This window comes from Scyliorhinus torazame, chromosome 6, assembly GCF_047496885.1.
Source record: "Scyliorhinus torazame isolate Kashiwa2021f chromosome 6, sScyTor2.1, whole genome shotgun sequence".
NCBI lineage: Eukaryota > Metazoa > Chordata > Chondrichthyes > Carcharhiniformes > Scyliorhinidae > Scyliorhinus > Scyliorhinus torazame.
In genome coordinates, this window is record NC_092712.1 from 153,709,045 (window position 1) to 153,733,148 (window position 24,104).

Here is a 24,104-nt window from a genome sequence, read left to right on the forward strand (position 1 = left end):
AGAGATTAAAACAGACCTGCTAGAGCCGATGAAGGCTTCTATTGATAAGCTGCTGGAGACACAGACGGCCCAGGGGGTGGCGATCCGAGAGGCACAACCAAAGATCTCTGACAATGAGGACGAGATCTTAGTCCTGGCGGTAAAGGTGGAGGCGCACCACAAGAAATGGCAGGAGCGGTTCGAGGAGATGGAGAATCGGTCGAGGCGGAAGAATCTGCGGATTCTGGGCCTCCCGGAGGGGCTGGAGAAGCCGGACGTGGGGGCCTATGTGGTCACCATGTTAAACTCGCTGATGTGAGCGGGGTCCTTCCAGGGGCCCATAAAGTGTTGGCGAGGAGGCCCAAGGCTAACGAGCCTCCGCAGGCGGTGCTGGTGCGGTTCCATCGGTTCGCTGATCGGGAGTGTGTGCTCAGGTGGGCCAAGAAGGAGAGGAGCAGCAGGTGGGAGAACGCGGAGGTTCGGATATATCCGGACTGGAGTGCCGAGGTGGCGAAAAGGAGGGCCGGGTACAATCGAGCGAAGGCGGTGCTGCACAGGAAGGGGGTGAAGTTTGGCATGTTGCAGCCGGCGCGAACCTACAAGGACCGGCACCATTATTTTGAGTCTCCAGAGGCGGCGTGGGCCTTTGTTCAGGCCGAGAAGCTGGACACAGACTGAGGGTCGGGGTGGGCGATTGGGGACTGTGGTGGATGTGTTATGCCTATTTTTGGTTCGGGGGGGGGGGGCCCTCTGCATTGTTTTGGGTTTCCTTTTCTCTGTGTTTTTCTCTTTCGGGTTGGGGAGGGTGGATGGAGCGGGTTGGGCACTGTTTTGGTTGGTGGCGGGGCCTGGTAGGTGGAGAGCGCGGGATTTTCTTCCCGCGCCGAAAACTTGGGGGGGGGGGGGGGGGAGAGAGAGAGACCGGGGCAGGGAAGCGAGGATTGTTTCCCGCGCTTAGAACGGAGGGGGAGAGCCTGTGAATGGGGAGCGGGAGAGGAGGGTGTGCCACACAATGGGAGGAGTCGAAGGGGAGGCGGGAGTGGCCGGGGTCAGCAGGAGTCAGCTGACTTGCGGAAGTGCAATGGGGGGGGGGGGGGGGGGAGTAAACCAGCTAGGATGGGTCCTAGCCCCGGGGGGGGAGGAATCGAGTTGCTGCTGCCAAGATCAAGGAGGAGCTGGAGCGAGGGTGGTGGGTCGAGACGGGGGTATGCCGCTGTGGGGAACAGGCCGGGTGTGGGGTGCGGGCGCATGGCTGGCCGAGGAGGGGTCATGGCTAGTCGGCGGGGGAGGGGGGCGGGTAGCCCCCTGATCCAGCTGATAACCTGGCATGTAAGGGGACTGAATGGGCCAGTTAAGCGGGCCCGCGTGTTCGCGCACCTGAAGGGGCTCAAGGCGGATGTGGTTATGCTCCAGGAGACACACCCGAAGGTGGCAGACCAGGTAAGACTGAGGAAAGGGTGGGTAGGTCAGGTGTTTCACTCGGGGCTAGATGCCAAAAATCGAGGGGTGGCGATCTTGGTGGGAAAGAAGGCGTTATTCGAGGCGTCGAGCATTGTGGCAGATAATGGCGGTAGGTACATAATGGTAAGTGGTAAGTTGCAGGGCGAGAGGGTGGTACTGGTCAATGTGTATGCTCCGAACTGGGACGATGCGGGTTTTATGCGGCGTAAGTTGGGTTGGATCCCAGACTTGGAAGTGGGGGGCCTGATAATGGGGGGGGAAGACTTTAACACGGTGTTGGATCCTGCACTGGATCGTTCCAGGTCTTGGACGGGTAGGAAGCCGGCGGCGGCTAGAGTGTTGAGGGGATTTATGGACCAAATGGGAGGGGTGGACCCTTGGAGATTTGCAAGGCCGGGGGCTAGGGAATTTTCATTCTTCTCACATGTCCATAAGGCTTATTCTCAAATCGACTTTTTCATTTCGAGTAGGGCGCTGATAGCGAGAGTAGAGGATACCGAGTATTCGGCAATAGCCATTTCGGACCACGCCCCGCATTGGGTGGACTTGGAGATGGGGGAGGAGAGGGACCAGCGCCCGCTGTGGCGCTTGGAGGTGGGGCTGTTGGCGGACGAAGAGGTGAGCGAGCGGGTCCGAGGAAGTATACAGAGGTACTTGGAGACCAACGACAACGGGGAGGTCCGAGTGGGGATGGTATGGGAGGCACTGAAGGTGGTGGTGAGGGGAGAGCTTATCTCCATCAGGGCCCACAAGGAGATGAGGGAGCGGGGGGGAGAGGGAGGGGCTGGTGGGGGAGATGGTGAGGGTAGACAGGAGGTATGCGGAAGAACCTGAGAAAGGATTGTTGAGGAAGAGGCACAGCCTCCAGGCCGAATTCGACCTGGTGACCACCAGGAAGGCGGAGGTGCAGTGGAGGAAGGCCCAGGGGGCGATCTACGAGTATGGGGAAAAGGCAAGCCGGATGCTGGCGCATCAGCTTCGGAAGCGGGACGCAGCTAGGGAGATCGGGGGAGTGAAGGACAGGGGAGGGAGCGTGGTGCGGAGTGGGGTTGGCATCAATGGGGTCTTCAGGGAATTTTACGAGGAATTGTACCGATCCGAGCCCCCATGGGACGAGGGAGGGATGGGCCGTTTCCTGGACCAATTGAGGTTTCCAAAGGTGGAAGAGGGACTGGTGGCGGGACTGGGGGCCCCGATTGGGCTGGAGGAGCTGATCAAAGGGATAGGAAGCATGCAGGCGGGGAAGGCACCGGGGCCAGACGGTTTCCCGGTCGAGTTCTATAAAAAAATATATGGACCTGTTGGGCCCGCTGTTAGTTAGGACCTTCAATGAGGCAAGGGAGGGGGGGGGGGGCTTTACCCCCGACGATGTCCCGGGCACTAATCTCCTTGATCCTGAAGCGGGACAAGGATCCCCTGCAATGTGGGTCTTACAGACCGATTTCCTTGCTAAATGTAGATGCCAAGGTGCTGGCGAAGGTCTTAGCCACGAGGATGGAGGATTGTGTGCCACAGATCATCCATGAAGACCAGATGGGGTTTGTGAAGGGGAGACAGTTGAACGCGAATGTGCGGAGGCTTTTGAACGTTATCATGATGCCGGCGAGGGAGAGGGAGGTGGAGATAGTGGTGGCGATGGACGCTGAGAAAGCCTTCGATAGGGTAGAGTGGGGGTACCTGTGGGAGGTGCTGAAAAGGTTCAGGTTTGGGGAGGGGTTTGTCAGGTGGGTTAGGCTGTTGTATGAGGTCCCGATGGCGAGTCTGGCCACAAATAGGAGGAGGTCAGGGTACTTTCAGTTGCACCGAGGGACGAGACAGGGGTGTCCCCTGTCCCCCCCTGCTCTTCGCACTGGCGATTGAACCCCTGGGTATGGCACTGAGAGAGTCGAGGAACTGGAGGGGGTTGGTGCAGGGTGGGGAGGAGCATAGGGTGTTGCTTTATGCGGACGACCTGCTGCTGTATGTGGCGGACCCGGTGGGAGGAATGCCAGAGGTAATGAGGATCCTTAGGGAATTCGGGGACTTTTCGGGGTACAAGCTCAATATGGGGAAGAGCGAGCTGTTCGTAGTTCAGCTAGGGGACCAGGAGAGGGGGATTGGCGAGCTCCCACTAAAAAGGGCGGAGAGGAGTTTCAGATATTTGGGGGTCCAGGTGGCCAGGAGCTGGGGGGCCCTGCATAGGCTTAACTTTACAAGGCTGGTGGAGCAAATGGAGGAGGAGTTCAAGAGGTGGGACGCGTTGCCGCTGTCCCTGGCGGGTAGGGTGCAACGAAAGTTGGGAGACCGGTTTGTGGACGGGAAGTTTGCGAGCTTGGGTGAGCTGGAGGAGAAGAATGGGCTCCCCCCCGGGGAACACCTTCAGGTACTTACAGGTAAGGGCATTTGCCAGACGGCAGGTGGTGGAATTCCCACGGCTACTGCCACACACAGTACAGGACAGGGTGCTCTCGGGGGAGGGGGGGTGGGGGGGAATGGGGAAGATCTCGGAAACTTACCAGGTGATGCAGGAGGAGGAGGAGGCCTCGGTGGTGGAGTTGAAAGGTAAGTGGGAGGAGGAGTTGGGAGAGGAGATCGAAGAGGGGACGTGGGCAGATGGCCTAGGGAGGGTGAACTCTTCCTCTTCGTGCGCGAGGCTCAGCCTCATACAGTTTAAGGTGCTGCACAGGGCACACATGACCGGGACAAGGATGAGCAGGTTCTTTGGGGGTGAGGACAGGTGTGTTAGGTGCTCAGGGAGCCCAGCAAATCACACCCATATGTTCTGGGCATGCCCAGCGCTGGAGGAATTTTGGAAGGGGGTAGCGAGGACAGCGTCGAGGGTGGTAGGATCCAGGGTCAAACCGGGCTGGGGGCTCGCAATATTTGGGGTGGCAGAGGAGTCAGGAGTGCAGGAGGCGAAAGAGGCTGGAATTCTGGCCTTTGCGTCCCAGGTAACCCGGCGAAGGATTCTCCTTCAGTGGAAAGATACGAGGCCCCCAAGCGTGGAATCCTGGATCAGCGATATGGCAGGGTTCATTAAATTGGAGAGGGTGAAATTCGCCTTGAGAGGGTCGGTACAAGGGTTCTTTAGGCGGTGGCAACCGTTCTTAGACTTCCTGGCAGAACGATAGACATTGGTCAATGGCAGCAGCAGCTCGGGGGTGGTGGTGGTGGTGGTGGGGGGTTTACTTTATTTTTGTTTATGTTATTTACACTGGAAGGGTCTGAGGGGATGTATACACATGTTGTCTTAAGTCGGGGTGTTAATGTTAATTTATTATTTAGGCACGGGGGGGGGGGGGGGGGGGTTTGGGGGGTTGCTTTTTTAGACTGTGTTTTGTACTTAACCCTGTTGTGTTCTTTTTTCTTTCTCATTTTGTTATTGATATTTTGTGAAAACCTGTAATAAAAATTATTTTTTTTTTTAAAAATCTTCATCCCAGGGTACTTAAAGTAGTCCCAGAAATAGTAGATCCTTGGTGGTTATTTTCCAAAATTCTTTGGACTCTGAAATGGTTCCTACAGATTGGAGGGTAGCTAATATAACCCCGCTATTCAAAAAGGGAGGCAGAAGGAAAACTGGGAACTATAGACCAGTGAGCCTAATGTTGGTAGTGACGATGTTGCTGGAGTCCATTATCAAGGATTTCATAGCACAGCATTTGGAAAGCAGTGGTGTAATCAGATAAAGTCAGCATGGATTTACCAAAGGAAAATCATGTTCAACAAATTTACTCAAATTCTTTGAAGATGTAACTAGTAGCGTTGACCAGAGAGAACTGGCGGATGTAGTTTATTTAGGCTTTCAGAAGACCTTCGACAAGGTTTCACACAGCAGATTACTATGTAAAGTTAAAGTGCATGGAATTACTGGTAGTGACTTGAGATGGATAGAAAGCTGGTTAGCAAACAGAAGCAAAAAATTGGAATAAATGTGTCTTTTTTCGATTGGCAGGTAGTGCCTACTGGGGTACCACATGGTGCGAGGACCTAACTGTTCACATTATATATTAATGATTTGGACGAGGGAACTAAATGTATTATCTCCAAATTTGCAGATGATACAAAGTAAGTGGGAGGGTGAGCTGTGAGAATGCAGAGATGCTTCAGTGGGATTTGGACAAACTGAGTGAGTGGGCATATGCTCGGCAGATGCAGTATAATGTGGACAATTGTGAGGTTATCCACTTCGGTAGCAAAAATAGGAAGGCAGGTTACTTTCTGAATGCATGTAAACTAAGAGTGGTGGCTACTCAGCGAGACCTTGGTGCCCTTGTGCATCGGTTTCTGAAAGTAAGCACGCAGGTACAGCAGGCAGTAAAGAAGGGAAATGGTATGTTGGACTTCATAGCGAGAGGATTTGAATATAGGAATAGAGATGTTTTGTTGCAATTCTTTATGGCATTGGTGAGTCCACACCATGAGTATGGTGTGCAGTTTTGGTGTCCTTACCTGAGAAAGGATGTTCTTGCTATGGAGGGGGGTGCAGTGAAGGTTTACCAGGCTGATCCTTGGGATGGCAGGATTGTCATATGAGGAGAGACTAAGTCAGTTAGGATTATATTCATTGGAGTTTAGAAGAGTGAGAAGGGATCTCATGACAGTTACAAAATTCTAACAGGATTAGACAGGGTAGATTCAGAAAGAATGTTCCCGATAGTGGGGGGACCAGAACCAGGGGTCATCATTTGAGGATAAGGGGTAAACCTTTCAGGACTGAGGTGAGGAGAAATTTCTTCACCCAGAGTGTGGTAAATCCGTGGAATTCACTACCACAGAAAATAGTTGAGGCCAAAACGTTGTGTAATTTCAAGAAGGAATTAGATATAGCTCCTGGGGCTAAAGGGATAAAGTGATAATAATCTTTATTATTGTCACAAGTAGGCTTACATTAACACTGAATTAAGTTACTGTAGTCACCACACTCCGGCACCTGTTTGGGTACATGGAGGGAGAATTCAGAATGTCCAAATTACCTAACAAGTACGTCTTTTGGGACTTGTGGGAATAAACCAGAGCATCCAGAGGAAACCCACGCAGACATGAGGAGAACGTGCAGACTCCACATAGACAGAGACCCAAGCCGGGAATGGAACCCGAGACCCTGCCGCTGTGAAACAACAGTGCTATGTGGGGGGGGGGCCTGGATCATGGTATTGAACTTGATCATAATGAATAGCGGGTAGGCCGAAGGGCCAAATGGTCTCCTCCTGCATCTATTTTCTCTGTATGTTTCTCACTTTTATACTGTACTCCAGAAACAGAAGTGTCTGTCTACTGATTCAAGTGCATTCCTATTTTGAAGTGATTTTTCCCTTTAATATTTCCTTTTTTCAAAACATGGTCTGTTACAGAATTTGGACATCGTTGGCTATACAAGCATTTATTGGCCACCCATTGTTGCTCCCGAGGTGGTGTTGATGAGCCACCTTCCTGAACCAGTCCAGTCCTTGTAGTGCTGGAACACCCACAGTGCTGCCCTTAGACTTTCCTGAAAAACACCGTGGGAATAAAGATCGGGAGGCTCTGAAAAACAAACACGAACCTTGTGAGGACCGTCATCTTTACCATCTGAACCCTCCCCTCCAATGACAGCGGGAGCACATACCACCTTCTAAAGTCCCCCCTCATCTTGACATTTGGCGGCTAATATCAGGAGGCTACTAAATGTGACAATGATGCCCCCCTGAGGGACAAGAGGTGGAGGTAGTGGTCGCCATGGACACGGAGAAGGCCTTCGATTGAATTAGGTAAAAAAGTGAGGTCTTTCCGATCAGGGCAAGGGGGCAGGAGAAGAGTTTGGGGGAGGTGCCATTCAGGTGGCACGTGGTGAGAGCAGCTGCATAAGCTGAATCTGGCTCGGTTTGTGGAGCAGATGAGGGGGGACTTTAGAAGGTGGGATGCGCTCCCGCTGTCATTGGAGGGGAGGGTTCAGACGGTGAAGATGACGGTCCTCGCAAGGTTCTTGTTTGTTTTTCAGAGCCTCCCGATCTTCATTCCCACGGTGTTTTTCAGGAAAGTCTAAGGGCAGCACAGTGGCTGAGAGGTTAACACTGGGATTGCGGCACTCCTAGGAACATACCAGTGGACATTAGGAAGGTTTTTCAACACAAATAGTTATTCAGTTATCAAATACATAAATACAACTGGCTTCCAAAGCAACCATACACAGCATTTAATAGGAAATCAGGTAGATAATAACAGAAAAATATTAATGGATACGGGTAAGTCTGGCATATTTGACTACAATCTGGCAATAGTAAAACATAAGGCAATTCTACCAATGCTGGCAGTATCCAAAACCAGATTGTTACAGTAGAGAACCAGGTGCTTAAGCCTATCCAATATAAACTTGTGTTTTTTCTCTGCATTAGCCATCTGGTCTATTGATTTTCCTGATTATATCCCAGAATTGGTTATTTTTCCAGCAGCTACCCAATTCCTTTTTAAATTAATGTACGGACTCTGCTTTAGCTCGAGTCTGTGACAAAGAATTGCACCTTGTATCCCCCCCCAAAAAAATATATATCCATTATCTTTTGATTATGGAAAGAAAAACTTCTTTTTTTTTTTAATGACCTCAGGACCTTCCAAAACACTTTGCAGTCAATGACATACTTTTGAACTGTAGTCATTAATATATAGGGAAAGATGGCAGCCAATTTGAGCAGAGGAAGGTTCAACAAAGAGCAATCAGATTAATTAACAAATAATCTATTTTCATAACATTGATTGCGAGATACATGTTAGCCAAAACACCAGGAAAAGTGTCCTTCTCATCTTCAAAAAAAATGCCACAAGATGTTTTACATCCACCTGCGAGGACAGACATGGCTTCGGTTTAATATCACACCCAACGGATAGAATATTCAATTGTGGAGCATTATGATTTATAAAATTGAGTGATACTTCCTCCAATCAATCTAGTTGGGCACACTCACTTAAAAGGTAGATCTTAACAGGCTGAAAGTTTAGCAATTACCCAAAAAACCTCTCAAATAATATTGGGTTGCAGGCTGTGAAATGAAACCAGTGCACAATAATTTTTTTATAATTGTTCGGTGTAGTACAGACCATTTTTTACACTTCCCAAGAGTAAGAACAAACAAAGTTAATAGGCAGAAAAAGAAAGGCTTCAGAAAAGTCACCTTCGCGGCTGACAAAAAAAACTTGAGTATAGAGGAATGCGAGCAGAAAACACAAAAGAAATTCAATTACCTCTTTTGTGCATTTCCTCTGCTGTTTCTTTCCAAAGTTAATATGAAGTAAAGGAGGCTGTAGCAACACCCGGCAAGGAAATTCAACAAGCACTCATTGGGAATAAAGGCTGGATCTATGAGCTGGCCAACAGCTTTTAAGATTGATCCTGCAGTGCTGTCCGGCAAGAGATGGACACTCACCTGAGGAGTGACAAAACATAGTTTATATTATAAAACATATGATTATTCTTCAAAAATTACTTTTGTTCAAATACCAACATTTGTCAGCAATCTTGATCATAAATATGATGGAAGTACAATAAATACTCTTTCCATCTACATTCTTCTAACTGATATAGATTAATTGACAGTTCTATAGCATTAGGCATCAATAGGCAATTAGGCACTGGCACCAATACTGGGGAAAAGAAAGCTGTAGCATTGGGATGGCCTTCTCCTGAACTGGGATCAGTGTGCAGTCATCGTCTAACCAGGGCTGGAGAGAGTGTCAAGAAGCTGGTATAAAATTTGATTAAAGAATTGGATAAAAGTAAATTGATACGGATTCAGCTGCGCTGAGGGCTTTTGCTATGCGGATTGGCCTAACAGGGTGAACAGATATTTACCCTAGTGAAATGGATAACAATAGGGCACAGAATTGCAGCAGTTAAAAATACAGAGGGTAGAAGTTCAAAAGGAGAAATAGGAATGAATGTCACACTTACATGCTAAAAGAGGGACAGCTCATGTAAGAAATGTTAGGAGGAGGTACTTCTAAAGACAAGTTATTCCGATAAGGCGAGATCAAAAGGAACAAACAAAAAGGTACATCAGTGGTGGTAGGATTGGTCCTGTAATGAGCAAAAAAGATTACAGCCACACCCAGTTGGAAGCAGAGCTCTCTCCCAAAACAAGATTTTTCCTGGACACAGCTGTTTAAACCCAGGTGTTGCTACTCAAAACCAGCAGAAAATTTCCTGAAAGAAAGATACAGGCTGTGCATGGTAATTATTGTTGGATTTTGGCTCCTATGGGATATTGTCTTTGGGTAGGTAAATTCTCAGACTTGAGGAAAGTAGAGAGATTTCAAACGTGGTTAATTGAAGTACATTGGTGTGTTGCCATTATTGTATTTAAGTGTCTTTTTTGGTTCTGTATTGCTGCCTTTCTTATTGTGTTTCAGTTTCGGAAACTTTTTTTTGAATGATTACAAGATGACTGGAACTTTTCTAACTGGTTTACATCACTTCTCGCACATTCTACCAAATTGCAAAATAAACAATTAAGAACCAGTGTTCCAAGTTTCCTGTAAGATATTTGGAATACCCTCACATTTAACATCAGCAGGGTTCATATCAAGAGGGCAAAACGAAATAATTACATTTACACTAAATAACTGGGGAGGGATGTGAAGGGAGATCAGGTAGAAATGGGGGTAATGATAAGAGTGTGTCAGAAAGGGACCTAGATGGTCAAAAGATAGAATTAAAGATAGGTTCTTTAACTGAATGCTCACAATATTCGTAACAAGATGTGACAATTAAGAGCACAAATAAAAAAATTCAGAGTTGGAACATAAATATTCAACATTATTTGACATTTCAGTGGTATAGGAAGAAAGCAAAAGGTGGTGGGGTAACTCTATTAATAAGGGATGAGATTAGTATGGTAGCAAGCAAGTATCTTGGTTTGGAGAATCAAGATGTAGAATTAGTTTGGGTGGACAAAAGAAATTGTAACAGAAAGAAGTCACTGGTGGCAGTGGTTTATAGAATCCTTAGAATAGCTACACCAGAGAACAGAGTATAAATCAAGAATTAATGGGGACTTGTAAGAAAAGTGGAAGATTTAGATTTTAATGTAGATTAGACATTTTTTTATTCATTCAAGGGATGAGAGTATCGCTGGTTGGGCCAGCATTTATTGCCCTTCAGAAGGTGATGGTAAGCAGCCTTCTTTTTTTTTGTCAAGCTCTTGCTGCATGTGGACAAGGACTGCTTCAGTATCTGAGTGGCAAATGATGATGAACATCGTGCAATCTTCAGCAATGATCTGATTGAATGGCGGAGCAAGTTTATGGTTGGGCCTGGGACTTGTGCCTTCTTGATGGTGGACAATCGCAAGTCTTGAAAGATGTGCTGTTAGGTAACTTTGACATTCTGAATTTTCCCTTTGTGCATCCAAAAAAGTGCCAGAATGTGCCGACTAGGGGCTTTTCACAGTAAACTCATTGCAGTGTTAATGTAAGCCTACTTGTGACAATAAAGATTATTATTACCATCGCTGAATTCCCCCACTATTAACACCCTGGGAGTTGTCATTGATCAGAAACTGAACTGGACCAGCCATATGAATACTGTGGCTACAAGAGCAGAGAGACTAGGAATATTTTGGTGAGTAACTCACCTCCAGACTTCCCAAAGCTTGTCCATCATCTAGAAGGCACAAGTCAGGAGTATGATGGAATACTCTCCACTTGCAGCTCCAACAACACTCAAAGCTCAACACCATCTAGGACAAAGCAGCTTGCTTGATTGGCACCCCATCCACAAACATTCACTGTCTCCACCAATGATGCACGGTGGTAGCAGTGTATATCATCTACAAGATGCATTGTAGGAACTACTGAATGGTAAACTGATAATGGTGGCCTGAGGATGAGCTCTTAGTGTGTACTCGGGACAGTTTATTTGAGCAATATGTTCTAGAAATAGGGAACAGTATATTTGAGATGGCAATGTGTAATGAATCAGGATTAATAAATACCCTCACAGTAAAGGGTCCTCAAGGTAAGAGTAAAAGCAAGTTAGAATTCCACATTCAGCTGGAGGGTGTGAAATCTGGGTCTGAAACGAGTGAATTAAACTTAAATTGTAGCCACCTGGGTTGGCCAATTCCCGACGTAAAATGGAGAACAGGGACTTCCGGGTGCGGCGATGACCAGCTGAGTCGCACGGTTCGGCAGCTCCTGGTGAAACGGACTTTTGGGCTCTTGATAGGAGCCCCAACGGCAATTTTGACGGCTAAAAACACTGTGCGGTAAACCAGAAGGGAATCCCCCCTGGATATGGATGAAAAAAGGAGGAGAAAGTGGCCGGATTGCGGTGGATCCTTTAGAGCAGCGGCAAGGAAGGCAAGCAAAAACCAAGATGGCGTCGGAAGGTGGCAGTTTAACATGGGGCCCTGAACAACAAAAGTTCTTGAAATGCTGTGTGGAAGAGCTCAAAAAGGAAATCAAGAAAGAGCTGTTGGCCCCGATACTACAGGCGATCGAAGGGCTAAAGGAGGAACAAAAGACCCAGGAGCGGGAGCTTCAGGTCGTGAAGGCAAAGGCAGCCGAGAATGAGGACGACATACAGGGCATGGTGGTGAAGACGGAGATGCATGAGGCACATCAGAAACGATGTGTGGAAAGGTTGGAGGCACTGGAGAACAATGCAAGGAGGAACAACCTGAGGATTCTTGGTCTTCCTGAAGGTGTGGAGGGAGCGGACGTCGGGGCATATGTGAGCACGATGCTGCACTCGTTAATGGGAGCGGAGGCCCCGGCGGGTCCGTTGGAGGTGGAGGGAGCATACCGAGTGATGGCGCGAGGACCGAGAGCAGGAGAAATTCCCAGAGCCATAGTGGTGAGATTCCTCCGTTTTAAGGATAGAGAAATGGTCCTTAGATGGGCAAAGAAAACTCGGAGCAGTAAATGGGAGAACGCGGTGATCCGCGTTTATCAAGACTGGAGTGCGGAGGTGGCGAGAAGGAGGGCGAGCTTTAATCGGGCCAAGGCGGTGCTTCATAAAAAGATAAAATTTGGAATGCTGCAACCGGCAAGACTGTGGGTCACATATCGAGGAAGTCACCACTACTTTGAGACGGCGGATGAAGCGTGGACTTTTATTGTGGAAGAAAAACTGGAATGAGCGGGTTATTAAAAAGAAAGTTTGAACAAAGTGGTGGGGCGAATGTGGGGGGCGAAGAGGGGGGTTAAAAAGGGGGGAAAGTGGAGTTTTATGTACTAATCCTGCGATGTGGTAACTTTTCTCTCTTCCACATGTGGTGATGGGGGGAGGAGGGGAGGTGGAGGAGATGGGGCGTTGGCCATTGGGGGCGGGGCCAAGGGAGAAGCGCGGGCTTGGTTCCCGCGCTATGATAATCATGGCGGGAATAGAGAAGCAGGAAGGAGGGAGCGTCGCACAGTGCGAGCCGAGGTCACGGGGGGAAGCCGAGGTCGGCCAGAGTTTGCGGACTTCTGGGAGCAACATGGGGGGAGTAATTACACTAGCGGGGGATCTAGCGGGGGGGGGGGTGGGAGGGGGGAATTACTGGGTTGCTGCTGCTGGGGGAGAGGGGGGAGCACCGCCTGGGGGAGATACAGCTGCGTGGGAACCGGGTGAGGAGCTGGAAAAAGGGGATGGCTAATCGACAGGGGGGGGGGGGGTAGGAAGCCCCCCAACCCGGCTGATCACGTGGAACGTGAGAGGGCTGAACGGGCCGATAAAGAGGGCACGGGTACGCGCACACCTTAAGAAACTTAAGGCAGATGTGGTTATATTACAGGAAACGCACCTGAAACTGATAGACCAGGTTAGGCTACGCAAAGGATGGGTGGGGCAGGTGTTCCATTCGGGGCTAGATGCGAAAAACAGGGGGGTGGCTATATTAGTGGGGAAGCGGGTAATGTTCGAGGTAAAGACTATAGTGGCGGATAACGGGGGCAGATACGTGATGGTGAGTGGCAAACTACAGGGGGAGACGGTGGTTTTGGTAAGCGTATATGCCCCGAACTGGGATGATGCCAATTTTATGAGGCGGATGCTAGGACGCATTCCGGACCTAGAGATGGGAAAGCTGATAATGGGGGGAGATTTTAATACGGTGTTGGAACCAGGGCTGGATAGGTCGAAGTCCAGGACTGGAAGGAGGCCGGCAGCAGCCAAGGTACTTAAAGATTTTATGGAGCAGATGGGAGGTGTAGACCCGTGGAGATTTAGCAGACCTAGGAGTAAGGAGTTCTCGTTTTTCTCCTATGTCCATAAAGTCTACTCGCGAATAGACTTTTTTGTGCTGGGAAGGGCGTTGATCCCCAAGGTGAGGGGAACGGAGTATACAGCTATAGCCATTTCGGATCACGCTCCACACTGGGTAGACTTGGAGATAGGGGAGCAAACAGGAGGGCGCCCACCCTGGAGAATGGGCATGGGACTAATGGCAGATGAGGGGGTGTGTCTAAGGGTGAGGGGGTGCATTGAAAAGTACTTGGAACTCAATGATAATGGGGAGGTCCAGGTGGGAGTGGTCTGGGAGGCGCTGAAGGCGGTGGTTAGAGGGGAGCTGATATCTATTAGGGCACATAAAGGGAAGCAGGAGAGTAAGGAACGGGAGCGATTGCTGCAAGAACTTTTGAGGGTGGACAGACAATATGCGGAAGCACCGGAGGAGGGACTGTACAGGGAAAGGCAAAGGCTACATGTAGAATTTGACGTGCTGACTATGGGCACGGCAGAGGCACAATGGAGGAAGGCGCAGGGTGTACAGTACGAATATGGGGAGAAGGCGAGCAGGTTGCTGGCACACCAATTGAGGAAAAGGGGAGCAGCGAGGGAAATAGGGGGAGTGAGGGATGAGGAAGGAGAGATGGAGCGGGAAGCGGAGAGAGTGAATGGAGTGTTCAGGACATGTTATAAAAAATTATATGAAGCTCAACCCCCGGATGGGAGGGAGAGAATGATGGGCTTTTTGGATCGGCTGGAATTTCCCAAGGTGGAAGAGCAGGAAAGGGTGGGACTGGGAGCACAGATCGAGGTAGAAGTGGTGGTGAAAGGAATTAGGAGCATGCAGGCGGGAAAGGCCCCGGGACCGGATGGACTCCCAGTCGAATTCTATAGAAAATATGTGGACTTGCTCGCCCCGGTATTGAAGAGGACCTTTAATGAGGCAAAGGAAAGGGGACAACTGCCCCTAACTATGTCTGAAGCAACGATATCGCTTCTCTTAAAGAAGGAAAAGGACCCGCTACAATGCGGGTCCTATAGACCTATTTCCCTCCTAAATGTAGATGCCAAGATCCTGGCCAAGGTAATGGCAATGAGAATAGAGGAATGTGTCCCGGGGGTGGTCCACGAGGACCAAACTGGGTTTGTGAAGGGGAGACAGCTGAACACGAATATACGGAGGCTGTTAAGGGTAACGATGATGCCCCCACCAGAGGGGGAAACGGAGATAGTAGTGGCGATGGATGCCGAGAAAGCATTTGATAGAGTGGAGTGGGATTATTTGTGGGAGGTGTTGAGGAGATTTGGTTTTGGAGAGGGGTATGTTAGATGGGTGCAGCTGTTGTATAGGGCCCCGATGGCGAGCGTGGTCACGAATGGACGGGGATCTGCATATTTTCGGCTCCATAGAGGGACAAGGCAGGGATGCCCTCTGTCCCATTATTGTTTGCACTGGCGATTGAGCCCCTGGCGATAGCGTTGAGGGGTTCCAAGAAGTGGAGGGGAGTACTTAGAGGAGGAGAAGAACACCGGGTATCTTTGTATGCGGACGATTTGTTACTATATGTGGCAGACCCGGCGGAGGGGATGCCAGAAATAATGCGGATACTTGGGGAGTTTGGGGATTTTTCAGGGTATAAATTGAACATGGGGAAAAGTGAGTTGTTTGTGGTGCATCCAGGGGAGCAGAGTAGAGAAATAGAGGACCTACCGTTGAGGAAGGTAACAAGGGACTTTCGTTACCTGGGGATCCAGATAGCCAGGAATTGGGGCACATTGCATAGGTTAAATTTAACGCGGTTGGTGGAACAAATGGAGGAGGATTTCAAGAGATGGGATATGGTATCCCTGTCACTGGCAGGGAGGGTGCAGGCGGTTAAGATGGTGGTCCTCCCGAGATTCTTCTTTGTGTTTCAGTGCCTCCCGGTGGTGATCACGAAGGCTTTTTTTAAAAGGATCGAAAAGAGCATCATGGGTTTTGTGTGGGCCGGGAAGACCCCAAGAGTGAGGAAGGGATTAATACAGCGTAGCAGGGATAGGGGGGGGCTGGCACTACCGAGCCTAAGTGAGTATTATTGGGCCGCTAATATTTCAATGGTGAGTAAGTGGATGGGAGAGGAGGAGGGAGCGGCGTGGAAGAGATTAGAGAGGGCGTCCTGTAGGGGGACTAGCCTACAGGCTATGGTGACAGCCCCATTGCCGTTCTCACCGAGGAACTACACCACAAGCCCGGTGGTGGTGGCTACACTGAAGATTTGGGGACAGTGGAGATGGCATAGGGGAAAGACTGGAGCCTTGGGGGGGTCCCCGATAAGAAACAACCATAGGTTTGCCCCGGGGGGAATGGATGGGGGATATGGAATGTGGCAAAGAGCAGGAATAACGCAACTGAAAGATCTGTTTGTGGATGGGAAGTTCACGAGTCTGGGAGCGCTGACCGAGAAATATGCGTTGCCCCAAGGGAATGCATTCAGGTATATGCAACTGAGGGCTTTTGCGAGGCAACAGGTGAGGGAATTCCCGCAGCTCCCGACACAAGAGGTGCAGGACAGAGTGATCTCAAAGACATGGGTGGGGGATGGTAAGGGGTCAGATATATATAGGGAAATGAGGGACGAAGGGGAGACTATGGTAGATGAACTAAAAGGGAAATGGGAAGAGGAGCTGGGGGAGGAGATTGAGGGGCGGCTGTGGGCAGATGCCCTAAGCAGGGTAAACTCGTCGTCCTCGTGTGCCAGGCTAAGCCTGATTCAGTTTAAGGTATTACACAGGGCGCATATGACTGGAGCACGGCTCAGTAAATTTTTTGGGGTGGAGGATAGGTGTGCGAGGTGCTCGAGAAGCCCAGCGAATCATACCCATATGTTTTGGTCATGCCCGGCACTACAGGGGTTTTGGATGGGGGTGACAAAGGTGCTTTCGAAAGTAGTAGGGGTCCGGGTCGAACCAAGCTGGGGGTTGGCTATATTTGGGGTTGCACAAGAGCCGGGAGTGCAGGAGGCGAGAGAGGCCGATGTTTTGGCCTTTGCGTCCCTAGTAGCCCGGTGTAGGATATTGCTAATGTGGAAAGAAGCCAAGCCCCCGGGGGTGGAGACCTGGATAAATGACATGGCAGGGTTTATAAAGCTAGAGCGGATTAAGTTCGTCCTAAGGGGGTCGGCTCAAGGGTTCACCAGGCGGTGGCAACCGTTCGTCGAATACCTCGCAGAAAGATAGATGGAATGGAAAAAAGAAGGCAGCAGCAGCAGCCCAGGATCGGGGGGGGTGGGGGTGGGGGAGGGAGGGAGGAACCAGAAGGACTCTCAGGGTTGTTAATATATACTGTATAATATGTATAGGTCGTTGCGACAGATAATTATATATTGGACTGTTAAATTATATTTTTGGAGAGTGTTACTTGTGATAAGGCAGTTGCCAATTAGGGTTAGTTTTCATTTTTGTTATTTATTATTTATTCATTTTCTGTTTATAAAATAGGTCATTGTTATTTGTGCTGTTATAATATTGTGTAAAGGATGCACAATGTACTGTGTTGGTTGACCAAAAATTTTCAATAAAATATTTTTTAAAAATAAAATAAAATGGAGAACAGCAAAGGCTGAAGGGAAATTCAGCCAACACAGGCAGAAACTAGCAGGTGCAAGTTCACTGTGTTTCACTCTGCAAAAGCCCAGTCAGCATCGATACCAGCAACCATCGTCATAATAATGTAACAGCCATCTACATACTAATGAGCGAGCCCCTGGAACAATCGAAACATTTAAGGTAAACAAGGCCAAGCCAGACTCCTCGGCGCCAGCAGGAGCCAACACAAGAAGTTAACGGACACCTAAAGACCACCCAACGATCAGGGAACCGCTCCAGCATTGGGAGAAATCGAACCAAGCGATTGGAACAAAGTCCAATCACTTGGAACCAGGTACGGGGTCCGCCCCGAAAGGAGTGAGCCCCTGGGGACTATAAAGTAAAGCCCCCAAATTCAAATCGACTTCTTGACAGGGTCACTCAGCAACGCGAAGCAACCCTCGACAGTGACCTGTCCAGCTGCCACCAAAGAACGCAAGTCTCAAGTCAACGCTCGCTACGAGATAGGCGCTCCTACCTACCAGTCCATACCAGCTTTGAATCCCGCAGACTCAGAACCCGAATGAAAGGCCATTTGTTCCCCATACCTGGTGGGCCAGTCCGAAGCTAAGTATAGGCCTGCTAGTTGTAGAAATAGCTTAGAAGTAGAATTTATGCATGAGTAGCGATTTACTGTGTCTAATGAATGTGCTTTGATTTGAATCTTACTAATTGGTGTATTGAGTTATTTTTTTTTTTTTTTAAATACTATTTTATTGAAAATGTTTGGTCAACCAACACAGTACATTGTGCATCCTTTACACAACATTGTAACAATACAGATAATAATGACCTTTTTTAAATTTAAACAAAAACAACAACAAATAAATAAATATTAAACAACAAAAAATAAAAACTAGCCCTAATTGGCAACTGCCTTGTCTCAGGCCACACCCCCCCCCCATCCCTCCCCCCCCCCCCCAAAGTCCTGGGCCGCTGCTGCTGCCTTCTTTGTTCTCCCCTATCTATCTTTCCGCAAGATATTCGACGAACGGTTGCCACCGCCTAGTAAACCCTTGAGCCGACCCCCTTAGGACGAACTTAATCCGCTCTAACTTTATGAACCCCGCCATATCATTTATCCAGGTCTCCACCCCCGGGGGCTTGGCTTCTTTCCACATTAGCAATATTCTGCGCCGGGCTACTAGGGACGCAAAGGCCAAAACATCGGCCTCTTTCGCCTCCTGCACTCCCGGCTCTTGTGCAACCCCAAATATAGCCAACCCCCAGCTTGGTTCGACCCGGACTCCTACTACTTTCGAAAGCACCTTTGTCACCCCCATCCAAAACCCCTGTAGTGCCGGGCATGACCAAAACATATGGGTATGATTCGCTGGGCTTCTCGAGCACCTCGCACACCTATCCTCCACCCCAAAAAATTTACTGAGCCGTGTTCCAGTCATATGTGCCCTGTGTAATATCTTAAACTGAATCAGGCTTAGCCTGGCGCACGAGGACGACGCGTTTACCCTGTTTAGGGCATCTGCCCACATCCCCTCCTCAATCTCCTCCCCTAGCTCTTCTTCCCATTTCCCTTTTAGTTCGTCCATCATAGTCTCCCCTTCGTCTCTCATTTCCCTATATATATCCGACACCTTACCGTCCCCCACCCATTTCTTTGAGATGACTCTGTCCTGCACCTCGTGTGTCGGGAGCTGCGGGAATTCCCTCACCTGTTGCCTCGCAAAAGCCCTCAATTGCATGTACCTGAATGCATTCCCTTGGGGCAACCCATATTTCTCGGTCAGCGCTCCCAGACTCGCAAACTTCCCATCCACAAATAGATCTTTCAATTGCGTTATACCTGCTCTTTGCCACATTCCATATCCCCCATCCATTCCCCCCGGGGCAAACCTATGGTTGTTTCTTATCGGGGACCCCCCCAGTGCTCCGGTCTTTCCCCTATGTCGTCTCCACTGTCCCCAAATCTTCAGTGTAGCTACCACCACCGGACTCGTGGTATAGTTCCTTGGTGAGAACGGCAATGAGGCTGTCACCATAGCCTGCAGGCTGGTCCCCCTACAGGACGCCCTCTCTAATCTCTTCCACGCCGCTCCTTCCTCCTCTCCCATCCACTTACTCACCATTGAAATATTAGCGGCCCAATAATACTCACTTAGGCTCGGTAGTGCCAGCCCCCCCCTATCCCTACTACGCTGTAAGAATCCCTTCCTCACTCTCGGAGTCTTCCCGGCCCAAACAAAACCCATGATACTCTTTTCTATCCTTTTGAAAAAAGCCTTCGTGATCACCACCGGGAGACACTGAAACACAAAAAGGAATCTCGGGAGGACCACCATCTTAACCGCCTGCACCCTCCCTGCCATTGACAATGCTACCATATCCCATCTCTTGAAATCTTCCTCCATCTGTTCCACCAACCGCGTCAAATTTAGCCTGTGCAATGTGCCCCAATTCTTAGCTATCTGGATCCCCAGGTAACGAAAGTCTCTTGTTACCTTCCTCAACGGTAGGTCTTCTATTTCTCTACTCTGCTCCCCTGGATGCACCACAAACAGCTCACTCTTTCCCATGTTCAATTTATACCCTGAAAAATCCCCAAACTCCCCAAGTATCCGCATTATTTCTGGCATCCCCTCCGCTGGATCCGCCACATATAGTAGCAGATCATCCGCATATAAAGATACCCGGTGTTCTTCTCCTCCCCTAAGTATTCTCCTCCATCCCTTGGAACCTCTCAGCGCTATCGCCAGGGGCTCAATCGCCAGTGCAAACAGTAATGGGGACAGAGGACATCCCTGCCTTGTCCCTCTATGGAGCCGAAAATATGCCGATCCCCGTCCATTCGTGACCACACTCGCCACTGGGGCCCTATACAACAGCTGCACCCATCTAACATACCCCTCTCCGAACCCAAATCTCCTCAACACCTCCCACAGATAATCCCACTCCACTCTATCAAATGCTTTCTCGGCATCCATCGCCACTACTATCTCCGTTTCACCCTCTGGTGGGGCCATCATCATTACCCCTAACAACCTCCGTATGTTCGTGTTCAGCTGTCTCCCCTTCACAAACCCAGTTTGGTCCTCATGAACCACCCCCGGGACACATTCCTCTATTCTCATTGCCATTACCTTGGCCAAGACCTTGGCATCTACATTGAGGAGGGAGATTGGTCTGTAGGACCCGCATTGTAGCGGATCCTTTTCCTTCTTTAAAAGAAGCGATATCGTTGCTTCTGACATAGTCGGGGGCAGTTGTCCCCTTTCCTTTGCCTCGTTGAAGGTCCTCGTCAGTAGCGGGGCGAGCAAGTCCAAATATTTTCTGTAAAATTCAACTGGGAATCCGTCCGGTCCCGGGGCCTTTCCCGTCTGCATGTTCCTAATTCCTTTCACCACTTCTTCTACCGTGATCTGTGCTCCCAATCCCATCCTTTCCTGCTCTTCCACCTTGGGAATTTCCAGCCGATCCAAAAACTCCATCATTCTCTCCCTCCCATCCGGGGGTTGAGCTTCATACAATTTTTTATAAAATGTCTTAAACACTTCATTCACTCTCTCCGCTCCCCGCTCCGTCTCTCCATCTTCGTCTCTCACCCCCCCTATTTCCCTCGCTGCTCCCCTTTTCCTCAATTGGTGTGCCAGCAATCTGCTCGCCTTCTCTCCATATTCATACTGTACACCCTGCGCCTTCCTCCATTGTGCCTCTGCAGTGCCTGTGGTCAGCAAGTCAAATTCCACATGCAGCCTTTGCCTTTCCCTATACAGTCCCTCCTCCGGTGCTTCCGCATACTGTCTGTCCACCCTCAAAAGTTCTTGCAACAACCGCTCCCGTTCCTTACGCTCCTGCTTCCCTTTATGTGTCCTTATTGATATCAGCTCCCCCCTAACCACCGCCTTCAACGCCTCCCAGACCACTCCCACCTGAACCTCCCCATTGTCATTGAGTTCCAAGTACTTTTCAATGCATCCCCTCACCCTTAAGCACACACCCTCATCCGCCATTAGTCCCATGTCCATTCTCCAGGGTGGACGCCCTCTTGTTTCCTCCCCTATCTCCAAGTCTACCCAGTGTGGGGCATGATCCGAAATGGCTATAGCCGTATATTCCGTTCCCCTCACCCTCGGGATCAGTGCCCTACCCAACACAAAAAAGTCTATGCGTGAATAGACTTTATGGACATAGGAGAAAAACGAGAACTCCTTACTCCTAGGTCTACTGAATCTCCACGGGTCCACCCCTCCCATCTGCTCCATAAAATCCTTAAGCACCTTGGCTGCTGCCGGCCTCCTACCAGTCCTGGACTTCGACCTATCCAGCCTTGGTTCCAACACCGTGTTAAAGTCTCCCCCCATTATCAGCTTTCCGGTCTCTAGGTCTGGGATGCGTCCTAGCATTCGCCTCATAAAATTGGCACCGTCCCAATTCGGGGCATACACGTTTACCAACACCACCATCTCTCCCTGTAATTTGCCACTCACCATCACGTATCTGCCCCCGTTATCCGCCACTATAGTCTTTGCCTCGAACATTACCCGCTTCCCCACTAATATAGCCACCCCCCTGTTTTTCGCATCCAGCCCCGAATGGAACACCTGCCCTACCCATCCTTTGCGCAACCTAACCTGATCTATCAGTTTCAGGTGCGTTTCCTGTAACATGACCACATCTGCTTTAAGTTTCTTAAGGTGTGCGAGTACTCGTGCCCTCTTTATCGGCCCGTTAAGCCCCCTCACGTTCCACGTGATCAGCCGAGTTGGGGGGCTTCCCACCCCCCCCCCCCTTGCCGGTTAGCCATCATCTTTTTCCAGCTTCTCGCCCAGTTCCCACGCGGCTGTATTTCTCCCAGACGGTGCCCCCCCGCCCATCCTTTCCCGTACCCACTCCCCCCTTTCCCCAGCAGCAGCAACCCAGTAATTCCCCCCTCCCCCCCCCCCCCCGCTAGCGTAATTACTCCCCCCATGTTGCTCCCAGAAGTCAGCAAACTCTGGCTGACCTCGGCTTCCCCCCGTGATCACGGCTCGCCCCCTCCTTCCTGCTTCTCTATTCCCGCCATAATTATCATAGCGCGGGAACCAAGCCCGCGCCTCTCCCTCGGCCCCGCCTCCCATGGCCAACGCCCCATCTCCTCTCCCTCCCCACCTCCCCCCATCACCACCTGTGGGAGAAAGAAAAGTTACCATACCGCAGGATTAATCATACAATCCCTCTTCGCCCCCCCCCCCCCCACTCGTCCCACCACTTTGTCCAAACGTTCATTTTCGTAGTCCAATCATTCCAATTTTTCTTCTACAATAAAAGTCCACGCTTCATCCACCGTCTCAAAGTAGTGGTGCCTCCCTTGATATGTGACCCACAGTCTTGCCGGTTGCAGCATTCCAAACTTTATCTTTTTTTTGTGAAGTACCGCTTTGGCCCGAGTAAAGCTCGCCCTCCTTCTCGCCACCTCCGCACTCCAATCTTGATAGACGCGGATCACCGCGTTCTCCCATTTACTACACCGAGTTTTCTTCGCCCATCTAAGGACCATTTCTCTATCCTTAAAACGGAGAAATCTCACCACTATGGCTCTGGGAGCTTCTCCTGCTCTCGGTCCTCGCACCATAACTTGGTATGCTCCCTCCACCTCCAACGACCCGTCGGGGCCTCCACTCCCATTAACGAGTGCAGCATCGTGCTCACATATGCCCCGACGTCCGCCCCCTCCACACCTTCAGGAAGGCCAAGAATCCTCAAGTTGTTCCTCCTTGCGTTATTTTCCAGTGCCTCCAACCTCTCCACAGATCGTTTCTGGTGTGCCTCCTGTATCTCCGACTTCACCACCAGGCCCTGTATGTCGTTTTCATTCTCTGCTGCTTTCGCCTTCACGACCCGAAGCTCCTGCTCCTGGGTCTTTTGTTCCTCTTTCAGCCCTTCAATCGCCTGTAATATCGGGGCCAACAACTCTTTCTTCATTTCCTTTTTTATCTCCTCCACGCAGCGTTTCAAAAACTCGTGTTGTTCAGGGCCCCATATGAAACTGCCACCTTCCGACGCCATCTTGGTTTCTGCTTGCCTTCCTTGCCGTTGTTCCAAAGGATCCGCTGCAATCCGGCCACTTTCCTCTCCTTTTTCCATCCGTGTCCAGGGGGAACACCCTTCTGGTTTACCGCACGGTGTTTTCAGCCGTTAAAATTGCCGTTGGGGCTCCTATCAAGAGCCCAAAAGTCCGTTTCACAGGGAGCTGCCGAAACGTGCGACTCAGCTGGTCATCGCCGCACCCGGAAGTCGTGTATTGAGTTATTGATCATTACTTGAACTTGAACCTCGTGGCGGTATCATAAAGATACCCGGCGACTCTGGAACAAAGGTTATAAAACAGAGCCAATTGTACCAACCAAAAGTTAGCAACATATTACTGGCGACATCCTGACGGGTCCCGATCTAGAAGTGGCTTAACCACTCCAGGAGAACCCAAAATTTGTATTAGAAATCCAATCGGGTACAGAAAAACCACAAGTGTTCAAACAGTTCTGATCAATCCTCATATTTCAAAAGTGTGTTAAATGCTTACGTAACTAACAGGGCGATAAGGTAATACTGATAGATATTTTGTTGCGACAAAACTGTCGTGAGTTTGTATTTTGGAAAATAGCGAAAGCAGTACCGGTAATTACAGCACCGCCTCAGTCCCCCTCGTTCCAAACTTAAGAAAGCATTCAGATAGGAAAGATGGCAATGCAACGCCTCATGAACCCAGAAGAATTTGTGGTCGCAGCGACCAGCAGTAGAGGAGGACAGTGTCCCGTTTGGGAAGAGGAAATCAGAAAGTACCTCAAAGGGAAAGGATGGCCCCTTTGGAGCGAATTCTGTGAAAATGAGTAAACAGGTCCCGGGAGTATAGGACATACTTGGTGGGAGAACCTGAGCGAGA

The 24,104-nt window shown here is 49.8% G+C and overlaps 1 protein-coding gene across 1 annotated transcript in view; it reads right to left on the bottom strand.

The window, feature by feature from the left end:
• The window catches only part of tex10 (testis expressed 10), a 180,702-nt gene that overhangs the window by 35,654 nt on the left and 120,944 nt on the right, over window positions 1-24,104 (bottom strand). Inside the window, exon 13 of the mRNA XM_072508933.1 lies at window positions 8,638-8,819. Coding sequence (XP_072365034.1) covers window positions 8,638-8,819 — 182 coding nt within the window. The remainder of the gene's footprint in view (window positions 1-8,637; window positions 8,820-24,104) is intronic.